The 27,471-nt window shown below is 39.2% G+C and overlaps 1 protein-coding gene across 3 annotated transcripts; it reads left to right on the top strand.

Moving 5' to 3' along the window:
* Positions 1-846: 846 nt before the first annotated feature.
* pop1 (POP1 homolog, ribonuclease P/MRP subunit) lies at positions 847-27,443 on the top strand. Of its 3 annotated transcripts, none has more exons than XM_055211698.2 (16): positions 847-986; positions 1,180-1,255; positions 1,337-1,441; positions 2,589-2,764; positions 2,897-3,157; positions 5,129-5,216; positions 5,301-5,479; positions 7,672-7,889; positions 8,869-8,956; positions 9,034-9,142; positions 19,778-19,897; positions 20,141-20,256; positions 23,185-23,373; positions 23,519-23,673; positions 23,749-23,910; positions 26,607-27,443. In XM_055211698.2, the coding sequence occupies exons 2-16, from the start codon at positions 1,180-1,182 to the stop codon at positions 27,214-27,216; spliced, it is 2,652 nt and encodes an 883-aa protein (XP_055067673.2). In that variant the 5' UTR covers positions 847-986; the 3' UTR covers positions 27,217-27,443. The 3 variants fall into 3 exon arrangements, with proteins under 3 accessions (XP_055067673.2, XP_055067672.2, XP_055067674.2); XM_055211699.2 differs by having other exon boundaries at positions 864-940; XM_055211697.2 differs by having other exon boundaries at positions 1,180-1,441.
* Positions 27,444-27,471: the final 28 nt, after the last annotated feature.

The raw sequence follows: 27,471 nt of genomic DNA, 5'->3' as shown, positions 1-27,471 counted from the left end.
GTTGCAGTATTGCTATTTGTTATTTTACATGGCATTATGGATTCTATGAAATACCAACAGATAAAAAATCAAAACCGGACTGTCCCTGTTAGAAATCATATAATGGGCCATGGTTTGATCTTCCTTCATTCAAAACTAACACAAAAATGAGTCAATGAGCACAAAATGAAGCTTCAGCCATGACAATCCCAGTCCCCTGACCTGAACCCTAAAGAAAATGGGTTGGATGAACTGAAGAGAAGAAGCACCAACATGGAGCTGGAATCTGACGGGGATCTGGAGAGATTCTGCATGAAGGAATGATCTCTGATCTCTTATCAGGTGTTCTCCAAACTCTTCAGGCATTATTGGTGAAGACTCAGAGCTGTTCTCTTGGGAAAAGGAGGTTGTAAAAAGAATTGAACTAAAGGGTATGTATGATTAATTGTGAGCAGTGTGTATTAGAGAAAAAGATTTTCCCCCACTTAAATTTATTATTTTGTAGATTTCTTTAAATAAAATATCAAAAGTATTAACGATGCAGATTTATTTTCGCAGCCGCATTTTGGTCATATATTTCCAAAGGGTATGAATAATTTTGAGCACGACTGTATCTCCGTGGCCGTGCTGCTGTAACAATGTTTCTTTTTCACCAGCAGGTGTCGCCGTCATTAGATTTGTAGTCAACACTTCGCAACGGGGAATTCAGGTTCGATTGATTATTAAAACTTTTCACAAATTTGCAGATCATCTTCTGACAGTAGAAAAAGAGCATAACACATATTGCTCGACCTTGTGTGTGACAACGTAAAGGGTTTGTGTTACTATAAGCCTGGTGTTTATTTGATTTTATTTTTATTTAACTGGACTTCATTTCCCATCAGCCTTCAGAACCGGAAGTGAGTTCATAGCGCGCACACGTGTTGTGAAGAGTCACGGACTGCAACGAAACTCACGAAGTGTGAGTTGCTTTACAAATATTACACGGATATTTCATCGCATTTAAGGTAAATTCTGTATGTTCTGTTACAATTTTCATGATATTTAATTAATATTCTTTCAAACGTTTAACCTTTTGTTTAATAATACATCTCTCTGGATAAAAGCGTCTGTCAAATGCCTTAATGTCGAAAGCCTGTATATATATATATAGTTTGTTAAATATGAAGAGTTTGTTTTGTTTGTTCTGACTGTTTTCAGATGACTGGAGCAAAAGACCGAATGAGACAGAAAAAGATGAAAAATCAGCCGAGAAATGTGACGTACAGCGGCACAGGTGATGGTTTTGTATTTGTTTCTCTTCGCTGTTGGAAGGCTGAGATGATTTTGATGTTAATCGAGTTTTCGTCATCTGCAGGTCGCGGTGTGGAAAGAGGACAAGGGTCACAGGTCGGTGGCTGGGTCAGAGGTCATCAGGCTGGTGGTCAGGGTTACAGTCAGGATCTGCCCAAATACATCACAGGTGATCAATCTCATTACGCCGATATTTGTCTTCATTCACACTGATGTTGTTCCTAACCTGTATGACACACAAACACATTTCTCTTTTCCATAAATTGAGACCCATCAGTGCTACCCGAGTAAGTTTTCTTCTTGTGTACACTACAAGTTAAGTCTCATTTATCTATATTGCACTTTATTACAACGTTGCATTGTTTCAAAGCAGCTTACATTTTAATTTTCTAACTTATACTATATATTATTATTTCAAATGGATTGTCCTTTTAAATAGCTTATAATCTAATATAACTGTATATAATTTTTCATTAACCATAAAACACATCAATTAATATAAAGAAAAGGTAATATTTTAAACTAGATTTATTTCAATCTTACATGCCAGTGGCCCTTAATAGAAGAAACAATGATACAAGAGCAGGAGTTTTACATAAAGAATTGCATTAATACCCTGAGCAGCAGTGTAAAAAGCATAGAGACGTTATATCAACATCATCAAAGTCCTGCTATAGTCAATAATTTTATCACTTAAACTTTTACATATGCTATTATGATGAATTTTTAAGTCAATTGTGTAGCTTGGACCATAGATATGAATATGTAAATTAGTCCTTGTCTCCACCCCTGCACCACCTTGGACCATTGATAGATATATATATATGTAATGGTAACTGCTACACTGGGCAGTTTCAGACACTTTTCAAACTTTTAAAGCACGGAGTATAGTCTCTTTTTTATGTGTATTGCCAAGGCGGAATGCACAGCCTTGCCAAGCATATTTTATTTGACTCGTACGTGTATACAGACTCTTAACATTTAAAATTGCAATAACATTTTACAAAGTCCTGGCACTTTCACTTATTTAGACTATATTCATCAAAGTCAGTTACGAGAATCAAACCGGAAGTGTACTTGACAAGACGTGTTTGATTTGTAGGCAACCGGATAGAAGTTTAAAATTTTCAGGCTCTACCCGTTCCCCACATTCCCTCATTTTGTTAATTGGTCTTCCACTGAAGATGGTCGGCTGTGCAGGTTTGAAATAATGTGAGGATTAGTCAGTGATTTCATTTAGGAATTGATTTATTTCCACCATTGCAGTGTGTATGCGTGTGCGTGTGTTAACAGTAGCAATGTCATGTTTCCTGCAGCTTCTCACTTTGCTAACGCTCGTGCAGCTGAAGTCAACGCCATGCTTAAGGCCGTCAGTAAACCTGCAGGCAGCTGTCACGTATTCAACGCGCTTCCAAAACACATGCGCAGAAGAGCAATGAGCCACAACACCAAGAGACTGCCGAGTCGTCTGCGAGAGGGTGCTCAGAAACTGGTAATGCACACGCTAGACCCCTACATGCTTAATGACACCGTGATTGCAGAAGTGTTTGTTAAAGTTGCTGTGGTTTGTGTGAAGTGAAATTCTGTGGTCGTTTCTTTGTTGGTTTTGTGCCTCTGTATTTAGATGGAGCGCAGTCAACAAACGGCAGAAAAAGAGAAGAAACAGACGCCCAAATGCAAGAGTCGTAAGGCTCGTCGTCGTCATGGCAACCTACTTCTGGAGTTTAATCGCCGACAGAGGAAGAATAAGTGGCTTGAGACGCATATTTGGCACGCCAAACGTTTCCACATGCTGAAAAGATGGAGCTACTGTCTGCCTCACAAACCCACCGCAAAGACCTTTAGATCCAGTTACAGAGCCATGAACACGCACGCCTTACTGCAGGTTACACGCCCACCCACACGCTGTAAAGCTCAAGTAGACCTTGATATAATAATCTGTATTAGCACAGATCTGCTTTTAGGTCTAAACGCTCTTAACAGGTGCCTTAAGCAAACAGCACTCACACACTCGCAGTGTGCTGTAAAACTACTGAAATATCATCATCTCCATACTGAAATTCCTGATGAGCAGACAGTCATCTTTAATGAGTTGTTAAAGGTATAGCGGAAGATTTTCGTTTTCCGGGTGGATCACCTATATTATTGGTCATCCCAGATGTCAATCATTCTGATGATATGTTGACGTATGTGCTCGTCCCTAGGTTCGCTTTCTGCACATGCGCACTTTCACGTGTATGTGTGTTGTGCTACGGTTTCAATCATTCATTGAAGCTTGCGTTCTCACTGTGTGTTTTTTTTCTAAATGTCTGAGGGTCGCAAGAGAAAAAGTGTCTATGAATTGTATGACAAGAAGAGAAAGGCCTATGAAGAAAGAAACAAGACCAGAGTGTTTATGGGAGACTATTTCACACGCTGGCCGCTGGCGTGAGCTAATAGGACAGGTTGGGCTTCCCAAGCAAAGTTTCTACTGGAAAGGTACATTTTGTCATGCTATTTGGAGAAATCCATTTAAAATCACTGCTAGTAAAAGTTGATGTAAGCTATGATTAGCGATGCTAGCCCTGGCACAAGAACCGCGCAGACACGGTAAACATGCCGACAGCAACTTGTAAACAGAGCGAAGAGAAGAACTGAGCTCCTGCATGCTCTCGCTCTGTCTCGCGTGTGAATTTATTAAAAAATGTGGAGGGGCGGTTCTTTTAAATAATTCGGAAAAATCTTCCGCTATACCTTTAAGGTATTGGTATCTGGGATGCCGTCAGCCTGAAGAAAGTTGTGTACAGTGTGAGTTTATAAAAACTTAATTTAGCTTTAGTTTAGCTTAAATGCATGATGTGTGAGTTCTTATAAACAAACCACTGTTGAGATTGTAGTTTCACTTGAAATGAGCAGAGGCTTAGACCTTGAAATGGTGTTTTGCTTACGGCACGACTGAACGAACAAGAATTATTTTGACAATTTTGTGCTTTTAATAGTTTAATAAACACAATGTTTCAGCTTTAAGGTGTTTGCAAGACAAATGCACAGTTGTTTGTACAGTTGTTTTAATCAAACCATTTGCTGCTTGGTTAGGGTTAAAACAGCTAAAAGTGTTTGATTACTAAAAATAAGCACAATATACAGTGTAAAAAGATAACAGGCAATATTAAATCAAATGAAAGACAAAGATTTAAATGCTCAGGAATATCAAGTTTACTGCTGGAGACGCAGATTGTCATTTAGGCCTAGTCCACACGGACACCGGTATATTTATAACCGGAGTTTTCCCTAAAAAAAAAAATCCCGTCCACACATGCTCGGTTTAAATTAAATATCCATCCACACGATAAAGCAAAAGCACGCTATCAAGCGCTGTCAAAAGCATGCCACACCAGCAGGCGGGGATATAACCTAAATCGTGTTCCACAATATAGTTAGATAACTGAGCATTTATCTGTATACATGTTAGAAGCTCTATTGGCACAGTTATTGTTAGCAAGATACGTCCGCCATTGCTCAGAATCTTCAACAAAACAGTCAGCGGTGCACAATCTTGACGTCAAACACAGCAGATAACGGCGCACACTCTGACGTCGCAAGGCAAAACCCCCGTAGTTTTACTCTCTACACGACACCACTGTTACCGGGGTTTCTTCAAAAGCTCACCCTGTCCGGGGTTTTCAAATATGCTCGTTTTCAGTGCCCTGATACTGCGGTTTCGTGTGGACAAACCGCGTGAAAAAACTCACGGTTATAAAAATACCCGTGTCCGTGTGGACTAGGTCTAAGTCACTCGAATGCTTCTTAGGTTTTTCTCTGTCAGGATTTGAAATGTGTAGTTTGTATATGGACTCTCTCCTGATGTCTTTTTCAGGATTTGTCATATTTCTGTTGTTTGGAGCTTCAAGGTCCTGAAGAACAAATACTGAGAGCTCTCGGACGACTCGCCAGCAAGCACACAGGTTTGTTTGTGTGTTGGTGTCAGCACATGCCGTGTAGTTCAATAATCATGTCGTCTCTGAACTGTATGTGTTTGTGTTTTCTAGGTCCCACGTTTGCTGCCGAGGTGTTTCTTTCAGGTGCGCGTCAAGGCAACGTTCATCTCTACAGAGCGGACCGGTTTCCCCATGGTTCTCTGGGACCCGCTGACTTCCTGTGGAGGCCCCGGGCCCCTAATATATCAGACAGACAGCTGTGGATTTGGGTCCATCCAGCCCTTAAACCGGTGAAACATTTGTTTAACATCCATGACAGATGAGTGAAGTAATGTTATGAAGTACAAACTGCTGCTTGATGATAGGAGCAGGAGACATCTGCATATACTCTTGCTCTACTGAAATGGTTAGATCAGTAGAGACGTTTGCTCAAACTTTATCACAGCAATCCTATGTGATTGCAAGAGAGAGCCGCACGGTACAGTAGTCAAAAAAATTATCAAGGTTATCCGAAGTCAGCTCTAAAAGGAAAAATCACCCAATAAAGCTATTACATAGCTATGATACACATTTTTTCAGGACATTCTCACGACCCAGTGGCAACTCGTCCACAGTCCGGTACTGGATTGCGACCATGTGGCTGGGGGCTCTTTCCCTGCCAGCGTTTAAAAAAAAAAAGTTGTCAGCAAGTCTCTGCTTTCAAACAAAAAATAACCCGTTTCATCTTAACTTGATTAGTTCTCTTTTTTATCAGCCCTGCAGTCTGCACAACAAACTTGATCAGACATTCATCACCCGATCACAAAAGTCTGTTAATTTCATATGGTTACAGTTATTGTTTTCATTAGCCAACCCCAAGTTAAATACCAAATTAAGATCTTGTTTATGTATACTTTCATCCTTTCTTGTTTGATGCTTTATAAGATAAGAATAAAAAAACGAAATCGGTATCGAAATCGGCCATGAAAATCAAGATTGTTTATCCCTAATTTTTTCTGCAGTTGGGTGTTTTGTACATGTATGTAGTAAACCTAAAGGTTTAATAAACACAAACTAATGCGCTTTCTATATGACGCACTTTAGATAATATTAAAGGAGCATTTCACCAGTAGAAGCATTAATCTTTATTGAAAGTGTGTCATATTTGTAGTCAAAATGTAACACATTTAGAATTTGGTGCCTATTTGACTGAGAAAAGGGGTGTTTGTAGTCTTACCCCCTCAACAAAGATATTGGACTTCCTTCTTACAATGATGCAAAATGATTTTTTACATCAAAGGAGGAAGTGCAACACTGAAATCTGTATTTCTCCCGTCTCAGTGGCAACTGAGGAAATGATGCATGATCATTCAAAAACATGATTGGGTTTCTAACTATACAAAGATTAATGCAAATGGGTGAAGTTTCCCTTTAACCCTAACATACAACATAAATGTATTATACAACATGCTTATATCGGCACAAAATGCAAGACTTAAACTTAGTTATGTACTAGTAAAGTGATTCACATAGTTGTGAGGATCGGTTGGTTGGCATGGCGTGGGTGCGCAGACTTTATCTGTTTGTTTTTGAATCATGCATGTTAACGTTACTGATGTCATACGCCGGTATGCGTAGCCCAGTGGTTCTCAATCCTGGTCCTGGAGCCCCACTGCTCTGCACATTTTGTATGTCTCTCTTATCTGATGGACAATGAGATCTCTGCTAATGAGCTGATGATTTGAATCAGCTGTGTTAAACAAGGGAGACATACAAAATGTGCAGAGCAGTGGGGCTCCAGGACCAGGATTGAGAACCACTGGCGTAGCTCAACACAATGTCAAACACGCACTACGTCTTTCTCATTCGTCCCCGCTCGCGCTGTGATGCACATATTCTCCGAGATGCACTTGAAGGCCTTTTGCGCAGCAAATTTTTTTTTTTTTTTTTTTTTGGGCGACCTAGTTAAGGCGGTAGGGTTTCCAAGCTTAAGCGGGCTGCCTTAAAGGCGGAGTCTACGATGTTTAAAAGCCAATGTTGATATTTGAAATCACCTAAACAAACACGCCCCTACCCATATATAATCTGGACCTTCTGTTGATAGACCCGCCCCGCACATACGCAACCCGGCAAGGATGTCGGTTAGTAGACACGCTCCTTACTGCTGATTGGCTATAAGTGTGTTTTGGTAGTCGGCCCGTCTCCTTTTCCAAAGCGTTTTTCAAACATCGTGGACTCCGCCTTTAATCGAAATATGCTGCTGGAAACCCTGCTATCAAAATACCTTTTTTTCAACTGAAGAAAGAAACTCATACAGGTTAAGAACAACATAAGGGTGAATGTTCTTGGCCGACCTTTCCCTTTATGGGACTCCAGTATGGGTGTGACAGCCATATTCTGCTGCTGTCTGGACCTAATCTTGTTTTATGTTTAGATTCTGCATGATTAGGATTTGTCAAAGTCTCTCTCTGACACTGTCTGGGTGTGTGTGTGTGCATGTCAGGATGTCCTCTCTGAACTGCTGCTAGTATGTCAGTGTTCTGACGTCTCGTCGACCTCTGAGGAGATTTGTACTGTTGAAGAGACACTTATAGGAAGGAAGAGGAAGAGAGACGATGAAGATGGCATTGATGCTCCCGCTAGAAAGCTTTTGGGTGACGGGATGCGGGCCGCTGGGACACCTGTGCGTTGGCGGTCCGCTGATACTGCCATCACAATCAGGTAAATGCAAAACATTGTTGATGCTTGATGCTGTGAATATTACTGAGGGTTTGTTCCTGGCTGAAGATAAGGTGTAGGTGGTGCTATCCTGATGCACAAGTGCATGTGTACCGTGGCTCAACAACACACTTTACATACAACATTTTAGTGTTAAATATTTAAAGGATTAAAGAAAATGACAGTTATTAACTTTTTGTTTTATAAAGGATTCAATTAATTTAAAACAACATAGCAGCAGTGTTCGTTTACAGTTAACACACATTAAAGGTGTTAAAAATGAAATTAAATATACATTTTGCAGTGTTTGGCAGTATTTGGTGATTTACACGGTAATAAACATTATCTGTCACCCCTGTCATCCTTTCATCCATTCTTGACAAAGAAAACTAATTTTTCTGCATCCATTGCTTAATGTTATAAACAAAAAATTATGTTTTGTTAAGATCCTATCATTTGCTTGACTAACAATAGTGTTATATTTAATAATCATAATGAAGCACTTATAGTTTCGTCTACTATAGCAGCTAAATTCTCTGACTTTTATCTTTGCTTTTATATGAATGTATTCCTTTATGCCAGTCAAAACGACTGGTTTTATAGATAATGATTTAACCAACTTATATCGCAAGTAATGCAAATTAACGAATTGTTTAAAAGTATGTTTATATATTTATAGAAGAAAACTTTCTTGGAAGGCATTTTGTGAAACTTGTGAAAATCACAAAAAATTCTGCTGGGCAACTTAAAAAAATGTAAGGTCCTTGTGTTAAAATATGTTCTTATCATCTTAACATTTATTACAGCTCTGTTAATTTAAAAGTTTTCAGGGCTGCTTCTGTAATTTTCTCTATTAGACAAAAGTGAACTCGACGGCATGACAGATTCAGGCTAAATGCAATCATGATCAAATCATGCACAAGGTTGTTTCCCAGACTCTGGATTTTTTTCACTCCTCATTTAATCATAATATTCTGTTTAGCGACCTCACTATGGAGATTGTGCGTTATCGTCTGATCGGTCCTCTGGCTCACTTGGTGCTCACAGACACACTTCAGCCAGCCAATGAGGTAAGAGCTCAGTGATGACTTTTCACACTCATGTCACCGTGTCTTTTACATGCAGGTAATCTTATTTCTTTCTACAGGATAAAGAGACGGTCGAGCCGTCTGGTTTCTGGTGGTCTAATTACAGTAAAGATCAGACCAACATGAGCGTCCATCAACAACAGAGAGGCACATTTAATCTTCTGAGAGGTGATGATGATTAATATCGCATGATAGTCTGTGTGTCTGTTTAGATGCCCTATAATTTACAAACACGGCTTTAAGGCCTGTTCACGTGATCACATTTTTTATTTCAATCAGACTGACGGCAACATTGCCACAAAACACATTTGGGATGCGTTCTGGGAAAGCCTGTCGAATGTCACGCTGGAAAATGTTCAGAAAATAAGTCAAATGTCAGTTTTTTGGGTCAAATATAGGTTTTTATTAAATTATTATTCTGTAACATTTTGTCTATCATCTCTGAAAATATCTAGGCATAATTCAAAAAGCGATTTATAATGACAAGCTGAAAAGACTGCGTTTTTAATGCAATAGGATCCACCCGGACCGGCAGAGGTGCAACACAGTCGCTCATTGCTTTTGCTCTCTTAATGGTTTACCTACCAAAATAAACCACATACCATGTAGATTGAAGGTGTATCAATGCAAACCCCACACCAGGGGTACTGAGGGGCAACCTTCTGATATCTCCAAAAGGGAGTAAATCCCATAGACCCTCACGTTAAAATGCCCAACTTTAAAGGCTCTCTAAGCGAATAATGTGCGGCGTCACTTCCTGTTGATGTTTGAACTGTTTTCAAACAAACTGAGCGTAGTTAACTCCTCCCTCTCCCGCCCGTGCTTTCATGAACGCGCCCCACCCCCAAATCCTTCTTGTCGTTTATTGGCTGGAACACTTTGTTATGTTTTGTTGTGCTAGGTTTGGCCACTATGTTGATATTGCCGATATCGCGTTTTTTTACAGTTTGATCAGCGGACAGGCAGCAAGCAGATAGTGAGGAGATGTTTGCTGTATGTAACAAAAAATGTTTTATGGTCTAAAACGCGTCAATTCGCTTAGAGCGCCTTTAAAGTAGAAAATAGTATCTTTAAAGCCTGGTACAAAATAAACAGTTTTTAATAAACATATTAAAATGTAATCTTAAATTCTGGCATAAAACTGTAAAATGTAACTGACTGTCGTCACACTCTTAAGGCTGAACGCCCACAAAGTATATCACTGATCATTATTGACTGGTTGAGGCGCTACACGCTAGCCAAGTTGACTGTTGCGTGTTTTTTAACGGAAGGTTGCCATCTCCATAATATAAGAAGCAGGTCTAAGCTTGGAAATAATTACAACAAATGGTGTATCAACGACTCAGAGAACGACTCGGGTGAACAAACAAAAAAATAACACTTGATGACAGTGAACCTATTTTGACGTGGACTTTCATGCGACTGTCGCAGAGTGCCCATGTGAAGTTATACACTGTGTCTATAAGTCATTATATTTCATTACCAGATATGATTTTATCAAAACACCAACTACATTGACTCATATTTAGACAAAATAAAATCTTTTAATTCGCGTGAGGAAGCTGGCGTTTTTACACACACTTCATGTCATTCGCTATATGCCACTGCAGTAAAGGCTTATTGCACTGTTAACAGTTATTCGTTTTGTTTGATTGTTAATTTAAACAATCATCGAATATTTGAAATTGCACAAATTGACATTTCTAGTTTACAATAATGTTCAAATGTTCAAAACAAGTGTGTTTCTTGGGGTCAAAGTGACCATTTTGTTTCTTGAACAACATGTATAGTGAATAAAATAAGTCTTTCACCACATTAAAGTGACTTTTAATACTTTATTGTTGTGCTCTTATTTACATCGTCTCTCTTTAAACTCATTTTCCAAAAATTCCAACTTTAGATAACCGTAACGTTTGTTATGAAGGAAACAAAAACAAATTTGAAAAAGCCTTTCTAATGGTATTAAAGGCGGAGTCCACGATGTTTGAAAGCCAATGTTGATATTTGAAATCGCCTAAACAAACACGCCCCTACCCCAATAGAATCTGGACCTTCTGTTGATAGACCCGCCCCACACATACGCAACCCGGCAAGGATGTCGTTTAGTAGACACGCTCCTTACTGCTGATTGGCTACAGTGTGTTTTGGTAGTCGGCCCGTCTCCTTTTCCAAAGCGTTTTTCAAACATCGTGGACTCCGTCTTTAAAGGGGACATTCCAGAAGACGTTTTTAAGATATTAAATAAATCTTTGATGTCCCCAGAGTATATTATGTGAAGTTTTAGTTCAAAATACCCTATAGGTAATTTATTGTGGCATGTTAAAATAGGCACTTTATGGGTCTGAGCAAAAGTGCACCGTTTTTGTGTGTATCCCTTTAAATCCAAACGAGCTGCTCAGGTGGGCGGAGTCTCAAGCGCTCGCGCTGTAGACATGACAGAGCATCAAGAGGAAGATTCTCTCACGAAAGAAGTTAGTGAGCGATGTTCAGCATTATATATTTCAGGGATGGGCAACTTTGATAATGCCGAGGGCCAGCATTTTTTTTCTTTATACCAAAGGGGGCCGGAACCACACGCACAATTTACATCATTCTTAATTTCCTTTATTAAGAAACTACAATTTACAATTAACCTGTCTTTAAAGATTTTAACTATAAAACTTAGCAATTATGCTAATTCTAAATAATAACTTTATTTTCAGTGGACAAGTATTTCAGATAAAACTTCTTAACTGCATTGCTTTAACATCTGTAACAAGCAAGGCACTTTTAAATTAGTATAGAGGAGTTTCTCATGATCCCGCCCTTTAGAGAACAAAATTATTTGAAATAAATAACACATAAATTCAAAACAAAATATATCTAAAAAAATTTAATAACAATGTATTTTACCTTTCAAATCTGAGAGCAATTCTGGCCCAAGTACGACCCGTCACCCAAACCAGGCATTGGTTTTAACCCGACTGGACCCGAATCAGTGGTGTAGTCTAGATTTTTGCAGTGAGTATACTGTGATTTTCCCTCCCAGCCTCATACTCAACCGTCATAGAGCAACAACCCATAAGCACCACCACACTTACTAATGCATAGAGTATGTGTCTACATATAATTATGAGCATTCTGAAAGACTGCTGATATGTTTTCAACATGTCAATTTATTGTATTCATTTATTATAAACAACACATATAGTTAACAGCCAGTAACATACAGCTGGGCAGCCTTTACTTCCTCTTACAGCAAAGGTTGCTGGCGATTTTCAATGAACATTTAAGAGTGCAGGTTGCAACTATTATTACCTAGTAACCATTTTTTCTTACTACCATAACATTTGTGCAGTTCTATCAAGCCCCTATTTCACCTGGATTGTGGCAATGATCTTGGGGTAGGGCAAAAAGAAGAGCAGTATAGGGTGCCATCAGAGATGAGGGAGGGTAGCCTGCTAGTCTACAAAGATTTCCATAAATGTTTATACTCTGGTGTCTGAGGTGTGCATTGCCTCCTTGCTTGTGTGCTAGAGCAATGGTTTTTCAACCATGTTGTAACATACTTTCTTGGCTCAAAAAGTCTTAGAGGGGGCCCATTAATGCTAATCATCATCAAATTACTTACATTAGACAACAACAGTGTAGATCTTTTGTCTGTACATATAATGTTCATGAGACTGAAGCCCCTTTCACACTCGGCTGTGCTGCAAGAAGGGATGGTCTGGATGCATCGTATGAGTGGTTTTATGCTTTCGGGCACACTGTCTGGGTGCTCAAGGAAATCTCTCATACCATTAACTGCTTGCTGTTCACAAAGATTAAACCGTCTGCACAGTCGTTTGACTTGTGCTTTACCATGCCGTACTCCAGGTGTTGGTGGCCAGTTTCCGTTATCTAGAATTCTGAGATAATGAAGCATTTCACCTTCAAATGACAGGCGCTTCTCCATGTTGTTGATCAGACTTTGCAGGAACTGCTTTGCATTGATTGGTGTGAGCTTTCCATTTGACTCCAGGGGAACTGATCGAAAACGTCCCAAAGATTGTGCTGTCAGTGCCTCCTCTAATTTCTCTCCTGGCATGTCTTTGAATGATGTCAGCACTCTAATGGTGCATTTTAGGAGCTGGTCTGCCCTCAACAGTGTGACTGAATGTGCCTGGAGTTGCTCAGACAGGTTTGCAAGTTCAGACAGTGCATCATACATGAGTCCAAGGTCACACAGGAATTCCTTGCTTTGCATACGACATGCCAGGCCTCTGTAGGTTTGTCTTTCTTTGTTGTTTCTTGTTTGGTCTCCCGCAGCATTTTCAAAGTGTCTGTTAAGTGCTTCATATGATCTCCACACAGCCTTTACAGAACGGAAACTGCTGGCCACCCATCGTGTACTTAAAACTCTGCCAATTTTCATTACTTGTGAGCCCACTTCTTGCGCTGCTTCCAGAAGCTCACATACATTTTTATTGGACTGACTGTAGAGATTGTGGATCTTCTCCATGAATGCTTTGAAGTGGTTGACTGCATGAACCTCATCCACAGCATTAGATACTGCCAGTTCCAAACGGTGGTTCAAGCAGTGCCATGTAAAGAGGTTAGGGTACCTTGCAGTCAGCCTGGTTGCCACACCAGAGTTCTTGCCTAACATAACACTGGCTCCATCAGAAACAAATGACACCCAGTTCATCTGAAGACACTCTTTACTGAAGCCTGCAGTGTCCAAACAGTTAAGTAGAGCTTGTTCTATATCCTCTGCCCTTTGGCTCTCCAGCTCAACCAGCTCCAGAAAAACAAATTCAGGAGTAGCTCCATCGAATGAGGCTTTAATGTTGACAATCATGGCAGATTTGTGGCTGAGAGATGTAGCCTCATCAATGAGAACAGACAACTTGCTTGAAGATGATATAATACTGTCAACAATTTTTTTCTGCATCTCTTTTCCTATGTGTTCCACAATTTTTGTGGAACTGTATCTAGAGTGCAGACTAGTGCCCATGTTGACACCATTTTTTTCCTGAAGCTCAGTCAAATATTCATGGTCAGTGAAAGGTCGGTTCATCTTTGCAAGACAGTATGCTGTTCTAAATACAGCATCTGTCTCAGCCAAAACAGTGTCTGACACAGTTCTCATCAAATTTCCAAATAAATCCTGTTCACCCTTTTTAGTGAGCTCTTGGGCTATTTCATGCGCCCTGGATGTCTCATGTCGTCTTATCTTGTTCCTCAAAGAGGCCAGAGATGTTGATCTGTTTGTGTTTGAGGGCTGTATCTTAGGCCATGTTTACATTAGAGCATTTGCGTTTTAAAACGGCATTTTAAAATGAAAACGATCCTCGTTTATACTGCCATTTTAAAAAGAATCTTCATCCACACTATACACCACCATAAACGCATGAAACATGACCAATCACGTAACTGGGCATGCGCATAAAAGTGTTAAATAACTTATTACTCTAATAATAGCTTACCTTTGCACGTTTACGCAGCCTAGGGGGTGTGCGATATTGACAAAAATTCATACATGGGTCCTTTGCTGGCAACTATAACAGACACTATTTTTGAACCTATAAAAATGTGTTTGGGAAAGTCTTATACTGTTCTATTTCCCCCCTACAACATATTAATATGATTAATGGGTTAATTTTGATTAAAAGGTCTTTATTATTTAAAAAGAAAGCATTCAAGTGAACAGTACTAAACAGTAGCGAACTTGAAGCAAAAATAAATTTCAGCAAATGCAAACTTCAATCAAACAAAGTAAGAACTGAAGTATTGCTTTAGACTACCAGAAATGCTTATTGCATTAATTTTTAAAAGTGTGCGAGGTCCGTGCACGTCCTCCGCTAGCAACGCACAAATAGCTAAAAGCCAAGCGCCTAAACGAGCATTATAATAATGACGTTGAGTTTATTGTTTTTATTAATTTATATTCACAAAACGTATCATCAAAACATCGATTTAAATTAAGAGACAAATTAACTGAACCGAAATTCATTTTAAAGTAGCAAACAAAACTTACATTAAACTGGAAAATAATGTCTGACACATTACAATTCTCCCTTTATATTGGCCTTTGCAACACCTATATGGCATTTAAAATTACAGTCTATCTTTCGTAAGCTAACTAAATTTAAACAAAACATAAACACTTATACTGTTCTAGCTCCCCCTACAACATATTAATATGATTAATAGGTTAATTTTAATTTTATAACTAAACAGAAAGGTCTTTATGATTTAAAAAGAAAGCATTCAAGTGAACAGTAAACAGTAGCGAACTTGAAGCAAAAATAAATTTACGCAAATGCAAACTTCAATCAAACATAGTAAGAAGTGAAGTATTGCTTTAGCCTACAGAAATGCTTATTGCATTAATTTTTAAAAGTGTGCGAGGTCCGTGCACGTCCTCCGCTAGCAACACACAAATAGCTAAAAGCCAAGCGCCAAAACGAGCATTATATTAATGACGTTGAGTTTATTGTTTTTATTAATTTATATTCACAAAACTTATCAACAAAACATCGATTAAAATTAAGAGACAAATTAACTGAAACGAAATTCATTTTAAAGAAGCAAAGAAAACTTACATTAAACTGGAAAATAATGTCTGACCCATTACAATTCTCCCTTCATATTGGCCTTTGCAACGCCTATATGGCGCTTAAATTACAGTTTATCTTTCGTAAGCTAACTAAATTTAAACAAAACATAAACACATTAAACCCAACAATACTTAAACATTAATATAAAACAGACATTATCTAAAAGGATACATGTTAAAACAATCCGATATAGCGTGTATAATAGCTGGTTGGTAGATGTTTACTATTTTCGGCAAAACCTCCGTTACAAACCAATATATGAATAAAATAATTTTTACTTTGAAAATGATGCGCTGTCACGTTAACATCAGCTGTTCGTTTACATAAGACTCCATCTACGTTCATTTACACTCAGAGCAACGTCTGAGTTCTCAAACTAAAACAGGGTCTTCAGCGTTTGCGAACGAATCCGTTTATGAGGGTCGAAAATGGTGATGTAGTGTAGATGAAAGGCGTAAACGTAGCAAAAGTAACGCGTTTTAAAGCATAAACGCATTAATGTAAACATAGCCTTAAAGTTTACCCACTCCTCAGACATGGACACTCTTTGTTCTGTGAGGATGCCAGTTGATTTTGTTGCACTGCAAACAGCACAACCTGGAAGTAAACAAAACCATGACTAATTAGCATCATCATAAGTTTGTATCTATATTAGCACCTTGCACCTATATTAACATCTGCTGAGCAGGGCCACATTTTAATTAAAAATATTTTATAAACTGTTTATAATCTTCACACCATTGAAAGAAAAACTAAAAGAAGAAAAATGTTCCTCTCTTAATTGTTTTTTTCTGATAACTAACATTACCATATAGTAATTTATTGGTGTAAATTAATGAAGCCTTAAGATAACATTGAATTAACTGTCATTTGCATTGTCACTGAAATTCAATAGTTTATATCAGCTTTGCATATGTGCTGATATATCTACCTAACTTTCTGTCCCTCCAGTCTAACCAAGGATGCCTGATTTTAAATTCCCTAGCCTGACTCTCAGTCCACAAGGCTGGCCAGGATTTGTCTTCCCTCTCGTCATCTAAAACAAGGAAATGTAATCACGCGCACGCACACACAAAACACACGCGTGCACAAACACCCACAAACACACGTCTAGTAGTTATACTACAAAAACATGGCTAATTTACAACTCAGTATACCAATTATCGCCATTTACGTTAATGAAAACGTATTTGCTACTTTTACTTACCAGGTAAAGTCACAGTACAATCTGGCTCATTTTCTGTAACGTTAGATTCTTCTGCAACGTTCGTGTCATCTGTTGCAGTGTCATCTGTTGCAGTGTCACCCGAAGCGGCAATAACTTCATGGGCAGACTTACGAAAACAGTGAAAGAGTGTAGTCTGAGTTTGCTTTCGTTTCATATCTACATTGACATTGAGTTCATTTAAAACTTGCGCCGAGAAAAAACGCCGTTCCGTGTGTTGCTATTTCGGTTTGACGTCAGATCCAGGTCTTCTTTTTCTGTTGTTTAAATGGCGGTTGGCAAACCAACTAAAGGTGCATTTTCCGCCACCTACTGGATAGGAGTATGGAGCACTATTTGATTAAATACGTCAGATCCAGGTCACAGGCCACGGAAGCCCAAATATGGTTCAAACAAGATCAGTGCGATCAGTGCTTCGCAAGTTCGCAACACAGACAGGGTGATTGATTTATGAATGAAAGCATGAAAGTTTTGTTATAAAACGATGTTGTTACGTATCTCTGCACTTTTTTCAGTGGGTATACGGAAATCCGTGATCTTTTCTAGTGGGTATACGCCGTATACCTGCGTATCACGTAGACTACACCACTGACCCGAATGTAAACTGACGTGTGTGCAGGCTGCAGCCCCGGTGGCCTCGCAACAAATTTGGCGAGCTGCTCCATTTGTTTATATGACGATGACACCAAGGTAACCGCTAAAATTTACATTTAAAAATATCTGACATGTCTGTGTGAACTAAAATTGCAAACAGAGGAGAGGTTTGAAAAGGACATTGACACACACATGCGAGAGTTCAGGGCGTCTCGGGTCCGTTTGGCAAAAACACATTCATTTTAAATAACCCGAGACCGGATTATTGTACCCGACCCGTGTCCGAGGCATGCGTGAAACTTTTAGACCCGAACCTGATCGGGTCTTGGGTCGGACCTCGGATTTTCGGACTCTGTGAAGACCTCTTCTTCACATAAGCCCAAACACGGGACTATGCTTACTGTGAGGATCCGCGGGACCTAGCGCCCCCTCCTGGTTGGGAGTATTTACGTCCTAATACAAAAATCATCATTTTAAAAGTATTTGATTATGTATAATATGGTCCAGCGGGCCGTATTAGAAATTCCCCCGGGTCGTGTGCGGCCCTCGGGCCGCCAGTTGCCCATCCCTGATATATTTGAACAAGTTTAAAAAGTCAATCATCTGTTTTATGCATACTAAGTACATGTTTATCAGCAGATGGGGAACATTGTGGAATAAAAATAAAGACTTTTAGGTCTCATGCTGCTTTTAAACAGGCACAATGATTTTCAGCATGTTACAAACAAAAAAAGGGGTGTGATTCTTCCGGATAAATCCGGAATTTTGGCTTTTCCGACCTGAAAATGAGGCTTTCGTAAATCATGCAAATCCAATATTTTTGTGTGTGTATGTGGGGGGGGGGGGGGGGGGTTGCAAGGTACCATTATAAATAACCTCATATCATTCCGCAAGTATTTATTTGTCACGATGGAACTTCATTCAAAGCAGAGCTCACAAGCTTGCAGTCGGATCTCCGGTGTGTGGTGTTGGCTGCGAATTAAAAAAAATCATGTGTTCGCCTGCAAATAGTATGAGAGGAACACATCTTTCACTCTCAACCAAACTAACAAACCAGCGAATCAGAAGTAGAATAAGTAGGGTCTTTGAGGTGTGGCTGAGATCCAGCTGCAGATGCCGCGAGCCCGCGGAGAAGTCATAACAAGTTAACACTGTCAACAGGATGAAGATTAAGTAAATGAAGCCTAGCCTAGGTAAGACGACCTTATATATAAAGGACTTAAATCAGTGGCGCTGGGCATGGATAGAAGGAATAGGCAGAGACAAACAGCAAAATTAAGAGAACCCGTCAGGTGTTTGCTGCTTTGACAAAACTGTCCGTTTCAAATCAGTCTATGCCAGTAATATAAATATCAGATTTCTCGTCGAGGTGAAATGCTGTCTCGAAATATCAATATAAAGTTGCGTTTGTGTCAAAACGTTGCTTGCAATTATTATTCTGTAATCACTTACATTAACGCACGCATATGCGCAAATCGGATCCAACGTCATCCTGATGAACACACGCCTGTATTTGCTCCTCTTAATGGTTTGTGAATCTTGCGATTACAGAATAATATAATAACAAACAAACACATTCATGGATCTGGTTTGCCCGTGTGCGTGTGTGTGTGAAACGCGTAGCTCGACTGTGCCAAAAGAACTATGCAAAAGACAAATGCACTTGACTGCCTTTCCAGAAAGTCACAACATTTGAATTAAGTAAGTTTAATGTAACAGTATCCACTTTTTAATTCAGCGTTCAAATGTTGTAATCAATAATTAATCTGTATTAAATGCCCCCACTAATTATTCTATAAACATTAAACATGTTTTGACCAATGGCAAATCATATTTATCAAGTTGTGTAAGTGGCTTGTGTGCCTTATGCAACCAAAGATTTTACTAAAAGGGCACAAATTTATTAACAAAAACATAAAAATCCTCATAGATCCAGTCACTTATTTTTACTCTCAAAATGCACCACACTGATATATATTTACCTTTAAATGCACAAAGTGACTGATTTTGTTCAGTCTGATACAGTGGCAAGGCTATATAATGGTCAGGGTGGCACTTGCCCACGCAGATTGACAATTGGCCACTCAGATCTATCAATTTTAAGCTCAAATTATATTTCAACTGTATTTCATTTTGTGTGTGTGTGTGTGTGTGTGTGTGTGTGTGTGTGCATGCGTGCGTATGTATTTTTCATGTTTTCTGGGTTGGTAGAAGCACTGGAGACCCGATTATATTCATGGAATGCCCCCTTTAAAACAAATTTCATCATGTGATGGGTTTTCCCAGGTTGAATAACAATTTTAAAAATGATTTTAATGCCATTTTTGTTTGCTTGTGGTCATTATGAGAATGTCTGTGATGTATCATCATTTGCATAAGTGTGTGTGTGTGTGTGTGTTTCAGGACTTTGCTCAACTGGAGAGCTTCCAGCAGGCTGTGTGTTGGGACTGACTGTAGAAGACCCAAGACTCACTTTACCTAAGAGATGTGGTAAACCTGTTCCTGACCTACAGCAGAGCCCAGGTACGTGCTGTGTGTGTGTGTGTGCGTGCGTGCGTATCTGTTAGACCCTGAGCTCTGGGGAGCCTCTGCGTGCGTTTCCATGCAGATGAACCAGGTTCAAATCCTGGCAGGATCTGATCTGAGGTCTGTCTGTCTCACACACGTTCAGCACTCGGTCTCACTGCAGCAGTGAAAGGAAATATTATGAATACTATGAGTATTTGTCAATGTGTTTGCAAGTGTGTGTGTGTGTGTGTTTGTTAGATGACGGCCTGGTGAGAGATTTGGTTCTTAGAGGAGTTGCAGCTCATTGCAGTGATAGCGTGCTGTGGGATTCATCTGTTAGACACAACGTGACACACAACCGAATATCCGAAAAGGTAAATAAACATGCGTGTGAACTCACGCACTAACTCGTGCTACAGAATAAACAAGGGTTGTTCGGATTTCAATAGGGATGGGCAATATAAACGATATGCAATATAAAGATAGAAAATTGGCATACGATAGAGATTTTAAATCTATTGCACTATCGCGATAATGCGTGTTGATGACACAATCTACCCGCGAACTTTAGATCCACGAGCTGCAGCCGAATAAACATGGATGAACGCGTCAGCGAAACAGAGGAACTCGTGAAAAAGACCGATGCACCATCTATTTTTTGGATTTAGGCCATAGGTTACATAAGTTAACTGCTGCTCCACGCGCAAAATTGGCAGTATGGTCTAGTAATTGTGAAACATGCAGTATATATGTATATGCAGTATAGTCCCCACAAGCTTTAAAGTGTTTAGTGTTATAAAAATAATTAACTGTGTTTTTTAGCAGATAGATCTTGTCGGCTTTATCATTTTAAAAGTAAACACAAAAAAAGTCTGGACACCCCTGCTGTAGAGTGTGTCAGGCAAAAGTTCCAGCTAAGAGAGGTAACAAGACTAATCTGGCCATAACGGTTTACTTTTACTTACTTTTTTAGCAGTTTGGCTTTTGTAAGGGTCTATATAACCTGTTCTGAAACGAGTCTATTGAAATTATTATATCGCAATACATATCGCTATCGCAAGAGGCTGCAATGTAAAACGCAATATGGATTTTAGGCCATATCGCCCATCCCTAGATTTCAATACCAGTATTGGAAATGGGGCCAGTAGCACAAAAAATTCTGTCATCGAATTAGGCAAGTACTTGAACCGATCCAATACAATTTTCTTAAACAAGCCCTAGTTATTCCCGCTAAAGTTAACACTGCAAAGCAAAACCCATTTCTTCTTCACTGCTCTGAATCCAAACACAAGAAGTTGCCACAAGTGACTGCTGTTTAAAGCGGTGAAGAAATGAAAACGTGCAGCTGTATGGCCGCTGTTTGGCAGTATTACAGACTAGTAAAACGGTGACGTGTCTCATATGTCATGCTGCAATTTTGATGGGTGGCATCACCCCCAAAGAACAAGAATGGTACACTCAGGTCTCTGTCTGCACATTTTTTTTTGTGCTTTTGTATTTAAAAACTGAAATAACTTTTATATCTAACAAAATTGTTTCCTGGATTTACGTTTTAGAGTGATTATTTTGTTTAAAAAAAATTATACTCAAATTCCCTTTCAGTTTACAGTGATAAATTTGTGGCTGCATTTGAAGGTTTTTTCACTTAGGAAAATAAATATTATAAAACGGGCAGTTCTGTTCCTTCAGTCTGATTGGTTGAAACGTGTTCTGAGCTGTGATAAAATACCCCCACCGGTTAGGACCACATTACATTGTATCAATGCGCCACTTCTGCTGTAGCCCCTGATTTATGAAAATAAACACCACAATTTTTAATAATATTTTAATTTTTCAATAATTCCACAATTAATGACGCTATCAAGATAAATGTCAATACATATTGTTGCGTTATCTCATCAATCCAGAGGTGTAAAAAGTACTCACAAATGTTACTCAAGTGAAAGTACAAGTACTGAGTGTAAATTTTACTCAATTAAAAGTAAAAGTATCTGGACATAATTATACTTGAGTAAAAGTAAAAAAGTACCACATTAAAATTGTACTTAAGTATTAAAAAAGTAACAGGAAGAATGAAAACGAGAGATTCATGTTTAAGCTTTTAATCTCTGAAAACATGAAGTGAATGAACCACATGCAAGGTTTTATCCTTTACAACTGTTTGTTTTTTACGGTATTTCATTCATCAAACTATAAGACTACTACCTAATTTACAACATGATATAACAAGTTCCATGGTATAGTCACAGAAATTTTTGCTCATTTATGCGTGTCATTGTCGCGGATCTCCGCGTTTTTCCGTGTCTGTGCCGCGGACTTTCTTTTCCGTGTCAGTATCACGTGTTGATTGCTCGGTTGTTTTTCCTATTTTTAAACCATTTTGCGTGGGTTTGGGGTTAGATTGGGGTTTGGGTTAGGATGTCCCTTTTACTATTGGTTTATACTATTTTTTTTCCAGACCTTTAAACAATTGTCACCTGATGTTAGGGTTAGGAGTTGGATTTTGATGTCATTTTATGTTACAGAAAGTCGTTCTTACCCCAAACCCACGCGAAAATGATAAGAAAATAGGAAAAACAATTGAGCAAACAATACGTGAAACTTCCACGGAAAAGAAAGTACGTAGTACAGACAGAGAAAAATGCGGAGATCTGTGAATGACAATGAATTTCAGTATGATTTATAGTGTTATAAGCACTCATTTATCAGTCTCACGGTCTTCACGCTTTCGTCACATGCACGTCTGAAAGGGTCAGTCGTCACCCGAGCTTAGAATCTGTGGTGAAAGGAAGCGGTTCTGGCAAAAGAGGCTTTAAAAGACTCTGGTGGTGATTTTGCTTTATCTGCACACTTGTGCTGTTGAGCTGTTCTATAAACACAACATGGCTCTTGTAGTCGCGTGATGTGGCTCTTTATCAACATGGCTGTGTGATTGAATCCTGTGATTGAATCGTGCCTCTGGTCTAATCACAGCTGTGCTTTAATAAACCATAATGCATGTTATCAATGGTCCTGACCTGCACTTTATCTATTGGTTCAGTTTAATTCAGAGACTATTTGCATTTGTAACAAAAAACTGTAAAATGTTATTTAATTTGTGATGTGTACAGCTTCCATTCTATTCTCTCAGATTTACTTAAAATCATTCCACAGAATTATGAAGATTTTGCCCAAAAAAATGTCCACAGAAATGGCAAAAAAGTCTGCAGACTCTTTCTGGCCTTTCTTATCAGTTTTTGTGGCGTGCTTCATACTTACTTATTATTATTCATATTGTGTGTGTGTGTGTGTGTGTGTTTCAGGAGCTCAACAGGATGAGGAGTGAGATGTTGGTTCCAGGTTCGAAGCTGAAGGCTCCTCCGCAGGCTCGTGTTCCAGTACTGTTGGTTCATCAGTCAGGTCGTGTGCATGGTGAGGATCGGAGACATTGGGGATCTGGCTGGGATCTCCTGCTTCCGAAGGGCTGGGGCATGGCTTTCTGGGTCCCTCTGGTACAGATTTTACATCTAATCTTTCATGACTAATTTCTCTAAACAGAGATTCTTTTGCTGAAATTGTTCTTATTTTGACATAAATAATCAGTTTGTAAACCCTCAACATTTCAAGAGTCTGTAGTTTCACTGATGTCTCTTGCAGGTATATCGGGGCGTTCGTGTTGGCGGCCTGCACATGAGTGTCATGCATTCTCAGTTTAAGGGTCAACCTCATTTCCCCCACGATTACCCAGATTGCCCTGCAGGGACCCTGTTTCAATCAGAGCAGGAGGCGGAGCTTATAGACAAGTTTAAAAGGTGAGGAAAACCTTTTGTATAAACCTAATAAAAGTGTTTTGATCATGTAAATTCACTCGAGTGTTTCATCGCTAGGCGTCCTCCATCGAAGCGCACTAACTACATTAAACATGGATGCCTTGCGCCGTTCCGTTGTCCCTGGCAGCAGCTGACGGAGGAGTGGGAGGAGTTTGTGAAGCTGAGCAAAGAGACCACGAGCAGCTGCAGAACCGGACCACCAGAATTCACAGTACTGAGGTTAGACTCTAGATTTATTATGTTGACACGCAATCAACACCAAATCAAACTTAAAATCACATTAACATTTAGTCATTTAGCAGACGCTTTTGTCCAAAGCCACTTAAAAATGAGGTAAACAATAGAAAAAACAACAATGTGATTTTAGCCGATTTGTTTCTTTCTGTATTTGCTCACTAACTGAACTGGATGTTGTCTTTGTTGTAAAGAAGTGGGTAACGCTGTTGGCCGACATTTCTGATGTAGGGTGTAATTGTTTATAGTTCTAGAACCTGATATACTTTCAGACAGGTAAGGTCGTCTCCTTTTCCATGTAAATGTACATGTAGTAAATGTAGATGTGTGTGTCTGAGAAAAGAGCACTGACTGATGACTTTAATAGCTTATGAAGAACAAATCTCTGTCATTTACTACAGCAACATCATTACTTTCATTTGTGCTTTTCAATCGAGGACATTTTTGTGCACAGCGGAGTGCCTTTCTAGGCTGAAGTTTTGCATGTACTAGGGATGGGCATTCGATTAAGTTTTCTTTGTCGATCGTCGGGAGAATTAACGATCGACTATCGATTAATCATTAATATTTTTATAATAAAATTTGTTATTTAACTTTTATACTTAAAAAATGCAATGAATACAAATATACAGCGTGTTTTTCCTCGATGAGACCTTTATTACAAGATCAACTTGTGGCAGACAGTTAAACTATGTTTCAAACATATATGTGCGTGCATGTGCGGTGCTCTAAAGCAGCGGAACCTGCAGCTGCGAGCCAGCGTTCTTAAACACAGACCTCATTAGTTCCAAAATAAATAAAAAAACAGATTCATGTTTAACATTAAATTAAACAAAAAAAACATAATACTTAAATCTGAAAGGTTTTGTCAAAATGTAACTCAAAATTATTCAAGCCAGAAGAAAGTGCAAGATATTAGCCTTCCTAACATTAGGCTATAACAAATTAGGCTACTTAAAGCCTCGTGAAAAATAACTAACTTTGGTAACTCGCATAAAACTTCTGCACCAGTCTACTGATTTTTTTTTAGAAATAAAAGCATGTTTTGGGGTCAGACGCGACCGCAACCCATGGTGACCGTCAGTCCAGCCGCCGCCGAAAACAGCCGCTCCGAAGAGACTGACCGGGATGCACAGGTACCTCCAGCGCTAACTTGGCTTATTCCGCATACAGAGTATGTGTGAAACAGCGTGCGTTTTGTGAGCCCTATTCACCATTGTTTAATTATACTAACATAGTCTTTTAGTTTTTATTTGTTGTAAAACAACAGTAGACACAAATTAACTATGGTCTCCAACTCCACAATATAGCCTACCATAACCATGGTATTTGTAGTAAAATTGCGGAAATACAAATCGTTTTTATCTGAAAAAAAAAAACATTTTCACAATGATAAAATCATGGCTAATTTTCCTAAGGTAGTAATTACAAAATGATATATGTTTGAAAGACGGAGATGCGCACCTGTCAATCTATTACATAACAGAGCGAGGCCAGAGACAAACGTGCTCATAAACGGGAGTAATATGGAATAATGTGTGCATCTTTGAATAACTGTAAGTATACATTTCGTTTAAATATATTTTTGTCATATAAAGTTTTGAGACATGGCCTAATAATGCTTTTTTCACTTTTATTGCTCATTTAGACTTATTGTGCGGGTAACAGCGTTTTTGACGCATTTACCTCAGAGATTATTTTAGCAATGTTGCTTTTTTCCGGTAATAATAATACAATTTATATTTCAATCCTGTTTCATTGTCTGTTTATTCATTTCATTATGCTGTTATGTTAATGTGAGGATATTTATTTGCCATATGAAACATGCCGTTATATGAATACTTTTGTATAATATTCAAATTATATGCGGAATAATGTGTGCATCTTTGAATAACTGTAGGAATACAGTTGCTTATTTTTGTCATAAAGTTTTGAGAAATAATAATATTGTGAGGATTTATTTCCATATGAGACGCTTTTTGTCGTTGAATACTCTCGTTTATTATTTGGAAATCATACATAGTAGGAAATATATAATGTGGAAGGGTAGACTTGCAAAGTTACTCTGCTTATTTTTATTTATTATATATGTGGAGATAAATAAAGCATTGCAAAACTGCTGATTTGATCCATTCAGATCCTGAACACCAGGCTAGAGATTTTAAACATCCTTAATCCACACTTACTAGTCTGTCAAATAATATCTAAAACATTTTGTTTTGTGAAAAAAAAAGATGCTTTGTTCTATTGTTTATGCGTAAAAGTGTTCACAGAAAGTGTCACATGAACGTTTTATATGCATAATAAGCGGTCAGCAGCGCACTGCAACGGGTGCTTGATGGATTCGCGGCACACATACGCAAACGCACTGCATGCAGAGTATTTGTGAAACAGGAGTTAGATAAAAAATGCATTAGATTAATTGATAACAAATGAACGTGATCGACGAAATTCTTAACAATCAATTATCGATCGTCGATTAATTATGCCCATCCCTAGCATGTACTACAATGACATCATCACAACATGTCCGTCCACTCCAACTCCACGTGACGCTGTAGCCTGCATGCATCTCTGTTGTGCTGAAAGTTTCACAAATACATTTGACCACAAGATTGTTTTTCTAAACCAACTAGTTTTGTTCACGTCTGCTGTAACGTCACGCTAATCGTGTGTTTCAGGAGTCGGACTGCTTTGAGGCAGCTGTCGGCGTGGTGTCATCCTTGCTCTCGGGGTCGACGAGCGACCCGTTCGGTGTTAACGCCCGAGGCGGCCGCAGCGCTGCAGATGGAATGGGGCCAGAGTCTGATTTGGGTGCGATTGCGTTTGTTGTGTAAGGGACAGCCGGCTCTACATGCCATGGTTTGCGTCCCCACGATCTCTGATCTTCAGCTTCTGCTTAAAGACCGACGAAGCGGCGGCGCCCTGGAGCCCCTGCACAAAGACCACGTCAAAAACATGCTGAAACACAAGACCAGGCCAGCGTCTAAAGACTTCACCTCAGCTCTACCCAAGGACGGCAGCGAGGGTTTGCCCGTCAGGCTTATGAGGGGCGTGTGGCCACAGCCTTTGCCCAGCGTGTTGTCTCACTGCAGTCGGCTGACGCTGGGCTGGGTTCAGAAAGGTGATTTCTCTCTGGCAGCCGGTTGTGGTGAAGCTCTGGCCTTCATCAGCGTGTCGGGGCTCCTTCACATGCTGTTGCAGCAGCCGCAGGAGCAGCGGGGCGTAGTTCTCCTGCGAAACCCCTCATCACTGCAATATCGTTACGCTCAGATCAACATCGATATTTAAACATCACGTGATCAATTAATAAGTTGCCGTTTTGTGGACTTTGTTTATTCAGCACCTTGAACTCTTTGATGTGTATTGGTGATGAGTTATTTAGATGTCAGGTTTAAGTACTGACAGTTCATTTACTTTCAGTGTGCATATTTGTGAATTAAATTTTGATAAAAGTCTTCTGTTTCAGCTAATGTACAAAAACATTTTCGTTAATTAATAAATCTTCCAGTAATGTGTGCATGTTATTGATTCTTATGCTGTCGT

Source organism: Misgurnus anguillicaudatus, chromosome 10 (assembly GCF_027580225.2).
Source record: "Misgurnus anguillicaudatus chromosome 10, ASM2758022v2, whole genome shotgun sequence".
Classification (NCBI taxonomy): Eukaryota; Metazoa; Chordata; class Actinopteri; order Cypriniformes; family Cobitidae; genus Misgurnus; species Misgurnus anguillicaudatus.
The sequence above is the reverse complement of the archived record's forward strand: the minus strand, read 5'-3'. Positions and strand labels throughout refer to the sequence as shown.